The sequence below is a fragment of the Sesamum indicum genome, linkage group LG6, assembly GCF_000512975.1.
Source record: "Sesamum indicum cultivar Zhongzhi No. 13 linkage group LG6, S_indicum_v1.0, whole genome shotgun sequence".
In the NCBI taxonomy this organism is placed as follows: Eukaryota; Viridiplantae; Streptophyta; class Magnoliopsida; order Lamiales; family Pedaliaceae; genus Sesamum; species Sesamum indicum.
This window is the reverse complement of record NC_026150.1, coordinates 24,720,717-24,737,543: the sequence shown is the minus strand read 5'-3', so window position 1 is coordinate 24,737,543 and position 16,827 is coordinate 24,720,717. Positions and strand designations below refer to the sequence as shown.

At 32.8% G+C, this 16,827-nt stretch overlaps 2 protein-coding genes across 3 annotated transcripts; one reads left to right on the top strand and one right to left on the bottom strand.

Annotated features, from left to right (window-relative positions):
- Positions 2,759–6,096, top strand: LOC105165770 (putative pentatricopeptide repeat-containing protein At3g47840). Its single transcript, XM_011084896.2, has one exon. The coding sequence runs from the start codon at positions 2,890–2,892 to the stop codon at positions 4,891–4,893; it is 2,004 nt and encodes a 667-aa protein (XP_011083198.1). The 5' UTR covers positions 2,759–2,889; the 3' UTR covers positions 4,894–6,096.
- Positions 6,320–10,064, bottom strand: LOC105165768 (lipid phosphate phosphatase epsilon 2, chloroplastic). Of its 2 annotated transcripts, XM_011084894.2 has the most exons (5): positions 9,913–10,064; positions 9,425–9,773; positions 7,633–7,858; positions 7,236–7,309; positions 6,320–6,724 (listed from the first exon to the last, which is right to left on the bottom strand). In XM_011084894.2, exons 2-5 carry the CDS (start codon positions 9,710–9,712, stop codon positions 6,497–6,499), a joined length of 816 nt encoding a protein of 271 aa, XP_011083196.1. In that variant the 5' UTR covers positions 9,713–9,773; positions 9,913–10,064; the 3' UTR covers positions 6,320–6,496. The 2 variants fall into 2 exon arrangements, with proteins under 2 accessions (XP_011083196.1, XP_011083197.1); XM_011084895.2 differs by lacking the exon at positions 9,913–10,064 and having other exon boundaries at positions 9,421–9,906.

Here is a 16,827-nt window from a genome sequence, read left to right as displayed (position 1 = left end):
TTGTAGAGTTAATTTTGTGTTTGAATTTATTAAATTTAAAATTTAATTTTTTCTTTAATAAATAATAATATTATTTATATTCAAAGATATATATTATTTTGTGTGTTAAAAGAATAAAAAAAAAAGTAATATATATATATATATATATACATACAGTAAGTAGAGCTATCAGTCAAAATATATATATATAATACAATAAAACCAACCAATCAATATTCGTCATATAATAACAGCAGATGTAAGAAAATAACACATGCCCACAATCATATATTAATCCAAGACATGATATATGACGTTGTAGTTTATTTTCTTAGAGCTCTATTTACCCAAGCTGGAAAGCATCACCCAATGGTCTTTGTCGGCTATCATCATCATCTCAATCGCAATATCTCATCTTTTTTTTTCGATATCATACAATATATAACTCGTATTCTACCACAATATCAATGATATCACACAACACATAACTGATATGATATCTCATCATCAATCATATCGCACAGCAGACAGCTCATTCAATATCTCACATCATCTTCATTGATTAATGACAACACACAACTTGTCTTTAATTATATCATCATAAGCATTGCAGTATGCTCCCCAATTAGGTAAGCCATCTTTTTATTTCAATTTATATCACATCATTAACTTCATCACAATTTCATTTAATAATTATAAGCAACCATTCAAATAGTCAACATCTACGATCAAATACACGAACAATCAGTATATAATATTCACATATATATATATATATATATATAAGTTCAACTCGCTATATACTTACCTCAAATCTCAAACGGTTAGGTTTATAGAAGGAGCAACTCAACCCTCTTCATTATCCTCGCATCCTATAGTTCCTCGCTACTATAGAATTAACTAAACACCAATACTTATAATTAAGCATTTGCTCAATAGGCCCTATGAAAATGAATAAATTAATTATAGAAATGATTAAAGCTAACAACTCTAGTAATTTAATTTAAAGTTTTTTCTAAATTACCCACCACGTCCTTTCTAATTTTTTCTTAATTAATATAATTTGCTCTCAAATATTATGACAACTCGAATTTACTCCGTTCAAATTTAAATATATTCCAATTTATATATAATTATTTGTGATTAAATCTAAGTTTTCTTAAAAATAATCAATTAACTTCTTAATTATGTATAAAATTCTATGGACATCACAGGTCTTCTTGTATATCACTTTTGCCACTGCTTCTGCCACAGATTGTGCAATGATTTTGCCAAAGAAGAAATAATCCGTTGCATTTTCATGGCAAAATTCAAATTCAAAATAATGGGATCCAACTGTTTACATATGGATTGCGATGGACACAATACATTGTAAAATCCGTTGCAAAAGTAGTTGTAAAATTGTCGGTAACATGGCCACGGACAAAGATCCGTTGCTAAGTCCATTGCAAAACTTATTTTGTATTTTGCAACTGACATCATTCATAAAAACATTGTCGCAAATACTATCAATAATTGCCATGAACTAATTTTGTTGCAAAATCCGTGGCAATACTGCAATGAAAATATTCATGGCACAATGGTATTTTGTAGGGTGTTGCAAAATCCGTGGAAAATAAGTTCATAGAGACTTGGTTTTGTTGCAATAGACGTTCACGCTAGCAACGGATACAAGATAAATTTTCGTTGCAATATTTGCAACGACCGCCATCCATTGCAATACCCATTACACATTTATAGTTTGTGCGTGGCAACATTTCTCATTGAGTTCACAGTGACTTATGTCAATAATGGGACATCATAAACTTGACCAAATTTTACAACAAATTGTTACAATGGATAATCTATTGCAAAAGTTTAGACTGCTTTGCGATGGAATATTGCCACGAAAATTCAAATAAAATGAAAGTCCGTTGTAAAGTCGCTGCAAATTACCAACTGATGCTTCCGTTGCAAAAATTCGTGCTATAGGTCTAATTTCTTTTTGTAGTTACTCTTTTCTTTAAACTAAAAAGAAATTTAAAACACTAATAAATAAAAATATGATTTGGAAATATTTTTGACATTAAAATTTAGTCTAAACAAGAAAGGGTTAAATGCAGTAGTTGGTCTGATGTTGATGTAGTCATGTTGTCGATAATAAATAACGACATCTCATGTATTTTCTTTGAAAGAACATTAGTTTTTACTATAATCATATGTTACTTATTTTATTGTTGTTTCTATTTTAAATTTATGATAATTACATCGCTCTTTCATGAAGTTTGGTGTAATTTCACATAAATTTTATTTGAAAAAATATAAAAAAAAAGAATTTTTTCTGACCACACTATCATTATAAGGATGTGAAGATGTATAAGGAATCGTTTGGTTTGAAAATTTTCATTTTGACTGGCAATAAGTTATGAATAAGTTAATTCGGAGTAAATATATATTTTTATTTGGATTTTTTTTTACTAATATTAGCAAATTTCGTAAATTTTGATTAACGAAAGAATTTATTTATTAGATAGAAATAAATATTAAAATTATTAGATATAATTTCTCAATTCCACATAAAATTACGTGTAATTACTCTAAATTTCAGAAAATGGTGATATAATTATCTTTTTAAATTTCCACCAGGCCCAAAATATACAAGTCATATTAATACAGAGCTTTTCGATATTGGGCCGGCAGTTGAAGTTCTATTGGGCTGTTGGTATCGGCCTGCTAAGGTGCTGAGGCCTTAATCTTATTATTGTGAGATTGGCGTGGCTAATTAGGTGATTCTCAAACATGGTGTTATCTCTGAGGTCTCTTATTACCAGAAGATTGTATGCAACATCAAGCCTTGCTGTCGTTGATTCAATAGATATTCTGTCCGTGGAAGGATGTAAGAATCACTCAGCAGAAAATCGAAATGAGGCCATGGAAATCAACATGCTGGAACTCAACTCACAGTTGAAGTGCCTAACAAAAGCTGGCGACTTGAGAAGTGCCCGCAACTTGTTCGATAGATTGCCTCACAGAGATGAAATTTCTTGGACTACTATGATTTCGGGTTATGTCAATGCTTCGGATTCATCTGAAGCTTTGTCTTTGTTTTCTAAGATGTGGGTTGCTCCGTGTGTCCGAATGGACCCCTTCATACTTAGCCTTGCTCTAAAGGCATGTGGGCTAAGTGTGGATGTGAAATTTGGGGAAATGCTGCATGGGTATTCAGTGAAAACTGGTTTAGTTAGTTCAGTTTTTGTAGGGAGTGCAATGCTTGATATGTACATGAAAAATGGGAGAGTTTTTGACGGTTGTAGATTCTTTGATGATATGCCATTAAGGAATGTAGTGTCTTGGACTGCCATTATCACGGGGCTTGTTCGTGCCGGATTTAATTCTCAGGGGTTGTCATATTTTGCTAAAATGTGGAGGGATGGTGTTGACTATGACTCTTATACGTTTGCCATTGCATTGAAGGCGTGTGCTGATCTGGAGATTTTAAATTACGGAAAGGAGATTCATGCACGAACAATGAAGAAGGGTGTAGATACGACTTCATATGTGGCTAATAGTCTTGCGACCATGTATAACAAGTGTGGGAAACTAGAATATGGTTTGCGTCTGTTTGGAAACATGAGCAAACCAGATGTGGTATCTTGGACCTCCATAATAACCACACATGTCCAGAGAGGCCAAGAGCAACAGGGAATTGATTCATTTTTGCGGATGAGAGAGTGTGATGTGTGCCCTAATGAGTATACCTATGCAGCAGTTATTTCAGGCATTGCAAATATTGCAAGACTTGATTGGGGTCAGCAATTGCATGCACATGTTTTGCAAGTAGGTCTTGCAGGTTCATTATCCGTGGCAAATTCCCTCATGACAATGTATTCGAAATGTGGAAATTCTAATTCAGCTTCAATTATTTTTCATGAAATGACTGTAAGAGATGTCATTTCATGGAGTACAATTATTGCAGGTTATTCTCAAGGGGGTTGCGGAGAGGAGGCTTTTGAGCTTCTGTCATGGATGAGAAGAGAGGGGCCGAAGCCAACTGAATTTGCTCTCTCTAGCGTACTAAGTGTTTGTGGAAGTATGGCAATTCTTGATCATGGTAGACAGATTCATGCTTATGCATTGACTGTTGGTTTAGACCAAACGGCTATGATAAGAAGTGCTTTGATTAATATGTACTCAAAATGTGGGAGCATAGCAGAGGCAGAAAAAAGTTTTTCTATGTCAGAGAATGATGATATAGTGTCATGGACAGCCATGATTAATGGATATGCTGAACATGGATACAGCCAAGAAGCTATTGGATTATTTGAAAAAATTTGTCATGTTGGTTTGAGGCCAGATTCTGTTACATTTATTGGCGTTCTTAGTGCTTGTAGCCATGTTGGACTTCTCGATCTTGGCTTTCACTATTTTGATTCAATGACTAATGAGTACAGAATAAATCCTTCTAAAGAACATTACGGTTGCATGATTGATCTCCTATGTCGAGCTGGTCGACTACGTGAAGCTGAGAATATGATAAGAAGCATGCCATTTGAACGGGATGATGTTGTTTGGTCAAGTCTGCTAAGAGCCAGTAGAGAACATGGTGATGTGGAATGTGGAAGGATTGCAGCAGAGCATCTACTTCAACTAGATCCAGATTGTGCAGGGACCCATATCACACTGGCTAACATTTATGCTTCAACAGGGAAATGGAGAGAAGCAGCAGATGTGAGGAAACTGATGAAATCAAAAGGTGTTATCAAGGAACCTGGATGGTCTTGGATAAAAGTCAAGGATCAGGTTTCTGCTTTTGTTTCTGGTGACAAGTCTCATACACAGGCTGAAGACATATATAACATTTTGGAGTTATTAGCTTCAAAAGAAGAACTCACTATCCAGGACCTTGCTTCAATCCTGTATGTTTCCGAAGGATAACAGATGATTAAGGTAGTCAGTTCTATCCTATTTGTTAATTGATAACGAGCTTTTTGAGAGCACCAGCTTCTTTTGCAGTGACTTTTGCTTGCAGTTATTGTCTATTATGCAAGCCCAGAATTGAAGTTCAGAATGGACTTGTGGGTAATAGTTTTCAGCAATCTGGCTTTTTGCGTAAGTTGTGCTTCTTGCCAGTAAGATATGGAAAAATTGCTCTAGGTTGAAGCTGGAGACAATCTAGCTTGCCACTTTCAGGGTAGACACTAGATAAAATGTGTTTCTTCAAACGTATATAATACGCAAAATTCTTTGGTGGTGCTGACCTAATGATCTGGTAATTAGTTTGACTTTCTAGAGTCTGACTAACCTCTGAAAGAGAGATGTTATCATGTCAGAAGCTTGAGGTAAAGAGCATGTCAACTGCAAGTGAGTAGAAATATAAGAGACAAGAATTTCAGAACAGCTATAGTTTCAAGGAACTCTCTATTGCCAGTGCAGGTGAAAGATCATGAGAGCACTAAGGCTCAGACCATGAGAACATATGAGCTGCAAGGGAGTAGAAATACAAGAAACAAGAATTTCAGAAAAGCTCTAGTTTTAAGGAGCTCTATTGCTAGTGGAGGTGAAAGATCCTGTACAAAATCATATTCTGTTATACATGAGTTCCTGGAGGAAGTGAACTAAAGGTTCCAATGAATCCAAGGAAAGATCTTCCACCAAAGTGGGTAGATGGAATCATATGAAAGGTTCGAAGAACTTCCATTCCATTCAAGTTCTTGTTCAAGAGCAAGGATAAAGAAGAATTTGATAAAGATGGACTAGACCAATGAAACACAAATACCTTGGATCAGGAAGTGCATAATTCATGCTTAAATACACAAATGCCGAGTCGGATGCTGAAACATAGCAGCATTGTTGTATGTTCAGTAAGATCTGAAGGTGGTAGATCTATTTAAAACTGCTCAAAAAGGACCGCTGGGGGATGGTGGTAGCACTTTGTTTCTTCAGCAAATACTCTTTCATCAATCTAAGATATTCGATTCATGGCTCGTATGATAATGTCACTCAAAGTCTTGGACCAACGTTGTTAAGACTGTATTATCATCTCATACACTGGAGTTAATGTTACCTGGACCATGAAGTTTCTTTTTTCAATGTGAGTACCAAGTCTACTTCTCATGTACGTGTTTGTCATGATATGTTGTAATGTATAACAGTAGCACGATTTTAGACGAAAAGTTTTAGTTTGACCTATTTAGGCATGTAGATACACGAAGCTTGGGTTGTATATTACTTGGCACTTGGAAAGAATATAGTTTCTTGTTTACAGCTTTTGGATTTCTGCCGCTTGTTGCTTCTTTGCAATATCATCTACTAAAGAAGAGATTGGATTTTGGAGTCAGACCACCACTGTTAACAGCTAAAAGAATGAGAAAAACGAAGTAAAACTACCAAAAGTATGTGCAGACAGAGAAAGTGAACAATCACCATAGATTTTATCCTTGCTCATCAAAATGAACTTTGGATCCTGTTACTAATATCTATTAAAAAAGAAAAGTAAGAATAAATCTAGCAGATGCAATCTGGAACCCCATACCAACAATCATAGTTCTTCCAGAATCCAGGTACGATAAACGTGGATAAGAAAAGCCGAACAGTATCCGATTGCACCAAGAATAACCACAATTCTAACCCACAAGAAGGATATGAAAAATTTTAGTATGAAGCTATTCCATAACCAGGACCAGAAAATGGAGAAAAAGGATCCGAGAACAGCTCCCACGATGACCTGGCTAAGTGTATGAAGTCGTTGAGAAACCCGTAGCCATGACTGCAAAAACACAGAATTCACTAATTAACAACCATTTACATTTATGCCAGAATAAAAAATGGAGGTAACCATACCATGCAAATCGTAAAGCAGACGAGTAGTTATAAGTTCAACCGTAAATAAAGTTTACACCACTAAAATTTCACATGGTCAATGCAAGTACCTCATGAGGGCGATAAACCTAATGATGGGAAATACATTTTTAAGTTTTGTTACTATCAACTATATACACTACGCCACTAGTTGCTAAAACCAAATTTCTTAACTTCTACCACTAATTAATACTGGAATATAAGTCACTAGCTACTATCAATGTGAATTCGTGAAAATGTGAAAGCAAGAAATAAGACTTCAAGATAATCATTCTTCTGTCATTACTGATATGAAAATATCAGAATCAACCTACTTTAATTAGCAGATCCATCTAAATTAGGAATCTCCTTCAATGGCTAATAATGATAGGACATGCATGTGGAAGTTCCTGAATCCGCATGAACTGATGTATACTTACAAAATAAGAACCAACAATTAAAAAAAATCCGCTTAGTGTTGCCGTAAGTGCATTCACCCCGTACCACTCTAGCACTGCAGCAAAGAATACACATGAGATATACAAAATGAACTATATGGTAGAAGTTAAGAAACAGTTTATACTAATACAGAATGAAAATGATCAGCAACAATCAATGATCAAATGAACTCAAACAGATATAGCTAATTGAGGCTTTTCCAAACTTGCAACATTTGGTATCCTCACCCCAAAAAGGGCACAAGGAAAAACTTTTGATTTTCACGTCATGGTGATGCTTAATATAGCATGACGAAAGTACATCATAACTTGCATGAGAAAATGACACAGCAGAATGAAATATGCGAGGAACTGTATCTCCATGGCTATCCAGGCTTACTTGACAGATTGAGAAATGTTATAGTATAGAAGATGGACTGCGCATGAGAAGAAGGCATTCCCGGGTCTGATCTTGACGTAGATATTGGCCTTTCTTGGTTTAGTACTTTCTTAAGTGTGATCGAGAGCACAGCATTGAGAACAGCACCCATAGCAGCCCATAATGCTTCGGCATCATGCCTCCAGAGGATGATTGCAGCAAAAAGTGCTGAGACAAACCACTTGCTCTATGACAAATGTAGTAAACCAATGAAAATCATAAGAAGCTCACTCAAAGTAGGAACTTAAAGATAGAGTATATACTTCCAGACCAAAAACGTTTTCTACTGAAAAATTAATTGTTGATTTGATAATCAAGCAATATATTTGAAGTTCTGATAGAAAAATGTGAAGAACAATGACTCTAGTTATAAGCCTATAGAAGACAAGAGCATTTGCAATTGATATTTACACCTTATGTCAGGAATTTTGTTTTACAAATCTTAAATACAAAGAAATACTAAAAAAGAAAAAAAGGGATAATATATAATATAAATCTAAATTCTCAAATTTTAAACAGATTTATTATAAACCATCCGCCAAATAAGTGTGTAGATGCAAGCATTTGAAGTTGCTGAGCTGCAATACAGTCATTCAACCTTTTAAGTACTTCTAAACAAGATGGCTGCAGTCAGAATCATTAGCCACCTATGACCAATAATACAACTTTTAACAAGCCCGTCAATTGAAACTGCATGAAAATGCTTAAGAACATAGTTCTGAAGCAAGGAAATGCACTAAACACAAATATTTTGGTGGCGAAAGTCTAGAACTAGTTGAATAAAAAATTTGTACCCAATAAGTGACTTTTTCCTAATCAAATATGTTCAGAATTCACTGGATATTACCTCTGAATCATTTGCATAGCTATCTTAAATTACTTGATCAACAAGTTCTAACCAAGTTACTTCAGAAAAATTGACAAAAGAATCATCTTCTTGAATTTCCAAGAATAGATGAAAGTATTAAGTTGTGCTTTGCTTACATTTCACAGCGTTACCTCTAATCATTAATCACTAATATCAAACACACTTTGATTGGCGACTGACAACTTCATCTCACAACATTGAACACTATCACCGCAAGAACAACTTCTGAATTCTCCAAATAATGAAAAAAATTATAAAACTGAAGTCATTGAAAAAGGTCTCATCAGACACATTAAGTGAAATTTATGCAGTGTACGAAGTGCATCACAGAGTCACATTGAGCGACCATATCCTTTCAGCTCTTTCCATTTAAAATTTTCATTTATTTCTCGTTTTGCCTGCTGACAAAATTCATTAAACAAACCGAATCTTGGAATCACATCAAGTACATTTCCCCCTTGGGTTACAACATAGCACCTCAAAAATTTATAGAACTTAACTGCTACATCCAAACAAAAAAATTACCGAGCTTGACCATACATCCAACTCTTCCATTTTCACCTTTCTCTTAGCTACATATGTCAACTCCACTTGAACGTACAATCTTAAATCTATGAGTAGAAGTACTAAGAAGACTGTCTCCCTGTATACATATATATGATATAACTCACAGGAATTCTACTTGATAATTTTTAATTTTAACTATAAATTAGCTCACTCCCCAGGACACTATCATGTTCCAATTGTTCCACAATTGCTTAGAGTAGCTATTACTTGAGATAACATCTATGGTGACCTACATAGCCTAAAGCTATTTCCCTGCAATTAAAGCTATATAAAATGACAACAAATCAACAAAATTTGAAGGTTTGACCAAATACCAACCAAACCATTGAGAGTAGCTTCAAGCCCACCAGCCCCCAAATTCGTTGAGTCTTCCACAAGGGCTTCCTGCTCAAAAGCTTTAACACCCTCATCAGTTATACGAACTTCAATAGGATTCGTCATAATACTCTGATTTCTCAAAGTAGCCCAACAAACAGATTGTCTGCGACCGAATAGTCCCCCAAAACGCAGACTTTTGGCGCAAATTTTAATGGGTTTCTGAGGTTTTCTTGACTGGGACGCACTAAAACTAGCAACTGCGAGGGACGATACAAAAATAGCTGACATTTTCTGCTCTTGGGCTGTGTTTGTTTATTGATCGAGCGGCCGTTCTTGAGGACTCGGAAGGCTGTTCATTATCAAGAAATAAAAGAAACAGGTCAAAAATCAACACCCGTCGTGTACTAATTTGGAGCATTAAATTAGAAAGTTGCAGCAAAGACTTTGTTTATTGGCGGATATGAGAGAATTACAAGATAGAGATGTACCAAAATGAGCATCTCATTTGGTGCCCGACGATGTGAAAACTGCCAAATTCCACTTTCCTTCTTTCCCATCCTTGCAACAAACAAACAATTCTCCAACGGATGGAATGAAATTAAAAAAAAAGGGTTAAACTATACCTAAATTACAACCATCTGTCCACACATGCTACATAATTACAAATTCTTTTCGTCATTCAAAAATTATAATTTTACTTATTTTGTAGCAGACTAATCATTTTGAAAGATAAATTATAATTTTACTTATTTTTTTAAAAAATTATGGACGAAGTGGGCAAGTATTTTTCTTTTTTACAATTTTTTGAATTTTCCATCCACCTTGTCAGACTTTTCATAGGCTAAATAGAATAAAAACTCTCCATGTGTTTTAAAAACTCTACTAAAAGTTTCTATATTTTAAAAATAGGCAAAATCCCGCTCTCTTTTATTAAACGTAGATCACTTGCTCCTTTCCGTTAAATTGACTTAACACCGTTATTTTTTTTTTTTCATATTATCATTATATGAACATTATGCCCTTTTTTATGTTAACGATCGTCATATCTTTTTCTATTAAATAATTATCGTTAAATCTAATCAATTAATCTCAACAATAGATTCTAGAAAATAAAAGATTTAGATTAAAAAATTATTTAACTTATATTATATACATAGATAATTAAAAATTATAAAAAATATTTTTTAATTAATTCAATTAATAAATTAAATATATATTATTGTTAAATTAAAAATACTTAGATAATTATATACTTATTATATTTAATTAACCTTTTTGCAGCCAATATATATATTAGCTTCCTTTGTTATTTTAAATACATATAATATTAATGTAAATATAGGTATTATTTATAGAAAATTGTGAATGTTAATTTTTTTTCTTCAAACATTCAAACTTCAACATTTTGTCACCTTTCACTTGTATTTTATATACTCAAAAATTTTTATTACAGAAAACTAACGATTTAATTCATTTAATCCTTCTGTGATATGCAAAAACTCAAGATTTTAACCGTTTAATCTGCAACAAAAGGGTTGTAGATGACATTATTACTATTTTAGGATAGTATTATTTATGTTTTTTTTTTTGTTTTTTGTTGGATTTTTATGAAAATAATATAAACTATTTTGATGATTTTTAGAAAAAAGAAGAGATTTTAACCGTTTGATCTGCAACAAAATGATTGTAAAGGTATTATTACAGTAATAGGATAGTAGTCTTCACGTTTTTTCTTTATTTTTTGTTGGATTTTCATGAATATAATATGGACTTTTTGACGATTTCTAGGATTTTTGCGTACGTTGGACTGCAAAGGCACAGAATATAAGAAGTTCAAATGAAAGTGATTTTGGTATTGAGAATCAAATTTTATTTTAATTTTTTGTTTTGTCTTTTATGTTTTGGTATTGAGAATCAATTTTTTTAAGGTTTTTGTTTGTTTCTGGTGTTGGATCCAAAGGAAGAAGCTTATAAAACTGCACATGTGCTTCTATGAAGGTTAGGTCCCCATATGTTTTTAAGGTGAATAGCAATTTATCATCCTGTAACATTGAAAATAAGCATATTATACCCCTATGAAAAAGTTATAGCAATTTACCGCCTTATACTTTTTAAAATGAAGCAATTCACCTCCTTATACAGGGAGGTAAATTGCTTCAATTTAAAAATCATAGAGAGGTAAATTGTTGTATTTTAAAAAATATAGGGAAGTAAATCGTTATTTATTTTTTCATAAGGGGGTAATTTGCTCATTTGCGATATCACAAGGGAGTTACTTGAATTTTTTTCTATTTTTTTATACACTTTATTCTAAAATTTTCATAAAAAGTGCTTATGTTGTCCCCTGTTTTATCACTTTTTGAGACCGATTTTGTTTGATAAATATTATGGGACAAAATGCATAAAACCTCTTTGTGTTTTAAAAAGTATGCAAAAAGCACTCCAGTATTTTCAGAATAGGTTAAAACCCCCTCCTGTTTTGTTTTAGTCAGCAAAAAACCCTCATTGTGTTAGCAACTAACGGAAAGTGGAGAAGACGTGCGCCAACTGCGTTTGGTAGTCTTTTTCTGCGATTTAGGTTGATATTTAATGACTTTTTAGACTAAAATACCCCTCTGAATCTATATAACATACAAATAGGTTTTTTGCTTGTTTTGTGTCTTCCTTTTGCCATTTCTCCAAAAAAAAATCAGTGTTTTTCGTTCTATTTAGGGTAAAGAAACACAAGTTTTTGGATCAAATTCCCTCGTTTTCTCCCTCTCAATCGCATACCACAAAACCCTAGTTTTTTTACTTTGATAATTCTAGTCTCGTTGTAACTCTTTCTCTCTCTTCGAATTCACTCTTTGACTGTAGTCAAAGAGCAGTAAAGATAGCAGGGTTATAACGGTCAAATTAGGAAGAAAAATAACGCCGTTAGCGCTCGTTTTAAAAAAGGTTACGTGAGCTGACTAAAACAAAACAGGAGGGGTATTTTAGCCTATTCTGAAAATAGGGGGTACTTTTTGCATACTTTTTAAAATACAGGGAGGTTTTATGCATTTTGTCCAATATTACGTGACATTGATAAAATTTTATACATAATTGAAAGACTAATTAATAATTATTAAAAAATAAAATTTAATTGTAAATAAATTAAAATATATTAAAATTTAAACGAAATAAATTAGAGTTCATAATAATATTTGAAAGTATTAATTAAAAATTAAAAAGCACTTAATGTGGCTCTGGGCCATCGCTTCCACCGCCTACTTATGTTGTTAGTTTAAGTAGTTTAATAATTGAAACTTAAAGACTTTTGCACACACTTTCACGCAATTACGCAAACATTTGCGGTGCCAAGACAGGTATGGAAATTTTGAATTTTAATTTCTATTAATTTATATAATTATATTATTTGATTAGTCAATTCGTTAAATATAATTTTACATTAACTGATGTAATGTTTAATCGAAAATTTTATGAATTGAATTATTTCTAAGTTAGGGATTAATTAGATATCCTATTTGCTTTAAAAATATTATAGTGGGATAATTAAATTATCTAAATTGTTAGATTTTAATTAATTTACTCAATTTTATTGGGTCTGTTGATCAAATGCTTAATTATGTGTATAGTTGTTTAATTAAATTCTGTAGTGATAGAAAATTTATAGAAATATTAGAAAATTATAATGAGAAATATTATAGTTATTAAAAATAAAAATGGAATTTTTGTAATAAGTGAATTAGGTATATTATAGAGAAAGATAGTTATTAGATATATGACGGGTTTAATAAAACTTAATAGTCATATGACGGATTTAATAAAATAAATTCTATTTTGTCAGATTAGATATATACCTGAAAAAAGCGTAAATACTTAGTTATTTAGAAAAAAATGGAAAAGAGAGTTGAATTTCTATATAAATAAAATTTTTAAAGAATGATAAAAAATATATGACTATTATTTATTATTTATTTAGCATTTACCATATTCTTATATTGGTTATACGAATTATAATTTATTATAGGAGACAAAGTTAAAAGAGAGGGTTCAGAAACTCCTTCTACTAACATAATTATTTTGAGATTGAAGTAAGTATAGTTGATTAAATTTATATATATATGTATATATATATATATATATTTATATATTTGTATTGTATATTTAATTGTGAATTGTTTATTTATTTATTTGGATTGTCTTGTTGTTTTGTAGAGTTGTCGTTATATATTTATATGTGGTTATGATGTAAGAAGAATGGATATATATATATGTATATATATGGATGTATACGTACTTGTATCTTGATCGTTAATTGTCGGCCATTTGTTGGATTACGTTGTTATTTTATGAAGTTGTTGCTATGTGTTATTTGTGATTATGTGTAAAGTAAATATTGATGGATTATTGTTCTATATTATATTTGATTATTGAAAGGATTGGGCAACGACTTATCGATGAAAAATTAATTATTGGATTAAATTAAATGACAAGAAAATATTGTGAATTGAGATGAAAAGATGACTTACCTAACCAGGGGCATATTCAATAGTTTGTAATGATTTAATTGATGACGAGTTATGGACTGTTATGACAATGTAATTGGTGACGTGATATATGATATGTAAAAAACGATATAAAGTATCATGGTACGAAGGGTACCGGAGTATTTTGGTAGCGGGCGATATACTGTGTTGATAGCTACACACTGAGGTGGCGTGGGGATATCACATTTGATAGGTATCCTATGTTGTATATTATATGATACTGATTGAGATATTGATAATCGACAAAATAATTGAATGAAGTACTCCAATTTGGGTATACAAGGTCCCAAAAAAGTAAACGATAAGGTCATATGTGTTGTTGCGAATTGATATATGATAGTGGGTATGAATTACTTCTTATATTTATTGTTATTATATGACCAATATTTATTTGTTGGTGTGATGTATTGTACTTGCTATTATCTTATCAGGTCAAATGGTTATTTCTTATGACATGAACTATAATTATGTATGGGGTATCCCTTTCCACGTACTTTTTTTGTTTTCTTTTTCAAGGGATAGGCCATAGTGTAATGTCCACAAATTTTGTATGTAATTGAATGACTAATTCGTAATTATTAAGAAAATTTAAATTTAATTATAAATGCATTAAGATTGAAATTCGAATAATTAAAACTTAAAAGGAATAAGTTGGAGCTCGTCATAATATTTAAAAGCATATTATATTATTAAAAAATTAGATAGTATGTAATAATAATTATTAAAAAAATTAAATAAAATAAAAACAAATAACAAGAAAAAGGGGGGATAACAGCACGTGGCCACCCCCCTCTCACCGCCTCACTTTTCTCATTTCAATACACATATATGTATATTATATATATATAGGGAAAAGTATCATTTTACCGTTAAGTATGCCTAATTTTAATTTTTGTCCGATAATTATGCCCATATTTGTTTAGGTCCAGTAACTTTCGAAATTGCTTACTTTTAGTCCTCTGGTAGATTTTCAGATAATTTTACCCCTATGCAACTTTTAAAAACCAGTTTTAGTCTATATGCACTCACTTTATAATTTTTCGTTAATGCTCGCCAAAAATGGTATCAGAGCCCAAGTATATTGAAGAAATATATGATTATATTATATTTTGATATTATTTATCCACTAATGGAGGAGACTATTTGAGAGAAAATGGAACCGAACAAAGGTTCGAGTTACAATGAAAACAGGAAATATTTCCAAATTTTGGAAATACAAAAAAGAAAATTTCTCATAAAAATTCTTGACAAGAGTTATAGCGATCCCAATAGGGTTGATCCAGAACTTCTCACGCCAGAAGAAGAACAAGAATGACTGAAAAATTTTGAAGTTGACAAGTACTACTAGGAAGTGTAGTGAGGTGTTTACACTCCACTGAAGTCCATGGTAGAATCCCAACTAAAAGAAGCTGAACTGGTAAATTCCTGCATAATTACAATTCTAAAAATTAGGATTAAAGGAACTGATTGGAAAGAACTCGACCCGGATACATCGAGGATCTCCCAAGATTTGAGGAAGATACAAAAGACAGTTCAAAACTATGGACATAGGTTAATTTACATACCTATGAAAATAGAATCCTTGAGCCAGGAGGTGGATGAGGTTCTTAAGATTCTTCCAGATCTACACAAGGACCTTACAGATCTGAAAGCAGAAATTGCAGATTTGAAGAGAAACCAAAGGGAGAGCCCTAAGACATCATAATCCAGACAAGAGCGAATCAGGGACGACCTTGGAGCCGTATATCTTCTACATCAGAAGGGTAAGGCCACGGAGATTCCAATGCCGAAGTCCAGAGAAGAGCTGATTATCGCATCTATCAGATTTATAATATAATGAAGGTAACATGAGCAGATCTATCAGATCTACAAAAATTGGCGGAATCCTTCTCCCAACTCGGGAATGTGGATTTAGTCAATATCCAAACCAATAAAATCACTCCAGCACTACCACGGCCTGAGGGAAGTATATGTTCTAGTGATCCTCCACAGGATCATTGGATGAGAGAAAGTGCGAATTTCCACACTAATATCACTCCAACATTTGCGGGAACCAGGCTAAAGGAAAATCCAGGAAGAAATCCAAAGAGAGTGCCTGAAAATACACCTTAGGCAATGACCATGTTCCAGCCCTTACATCCATATGACACTATATTTAACCTGGATATTATCAATTTTCGAGATACCGAGAAGTTGATAGACGAAGGGGTTCCAGACATCAAGATAACAACAACTACTATACAGCTCGATAAAGGAAAACTTCATAAAGCTTGTGGAGTTGAGCTTGGAGGGATTTGTGAAGATCGAATGGGATAATACCCCAAAAGATACCAAGGCCAGCATCCTTGCCGGAGATTCAAAAGGTGCGATAGCAGACCGGCTAGGAAGGCTTATCAAGATACACTTCATCGGAGATGGATACTTCGAGGGAAGTAGACTAGAAAAGGCAAGAGAATATGCACAGGCTCTCTTCAGCCTTGAACTAAGAAGTATTTGCATAGTAGATTAATATATCTATTGGTTTCGCAAATATTTCTTTCAGAGTGGAGTAGAAACGGAAGTAGCAGCGCCAATGTTCTTGTAAAAATATGCAATGCGTGGAGGAAAATGTTGATCCAGTCATACAAAGTACCTGAAAGACAACTAAATTCAGTTGCAAGGAGAATGTCTTTTCTTAAAGACAAATTGAAGTACTGGTGTTATCAAGCATCCATCCAGAAAAACATAAAAAGATTGAGAGGTAAAGTTAAACAAACTCCTCTATGTTGTGATAACAATGTTTTCCAACTATTATAGGGTAATCAAGCTAGCTGAGGAAAAAGAGGAAGCAAAATAGTGACTCCTACCCTAGGAGTTCCAGAAGAACCTTTT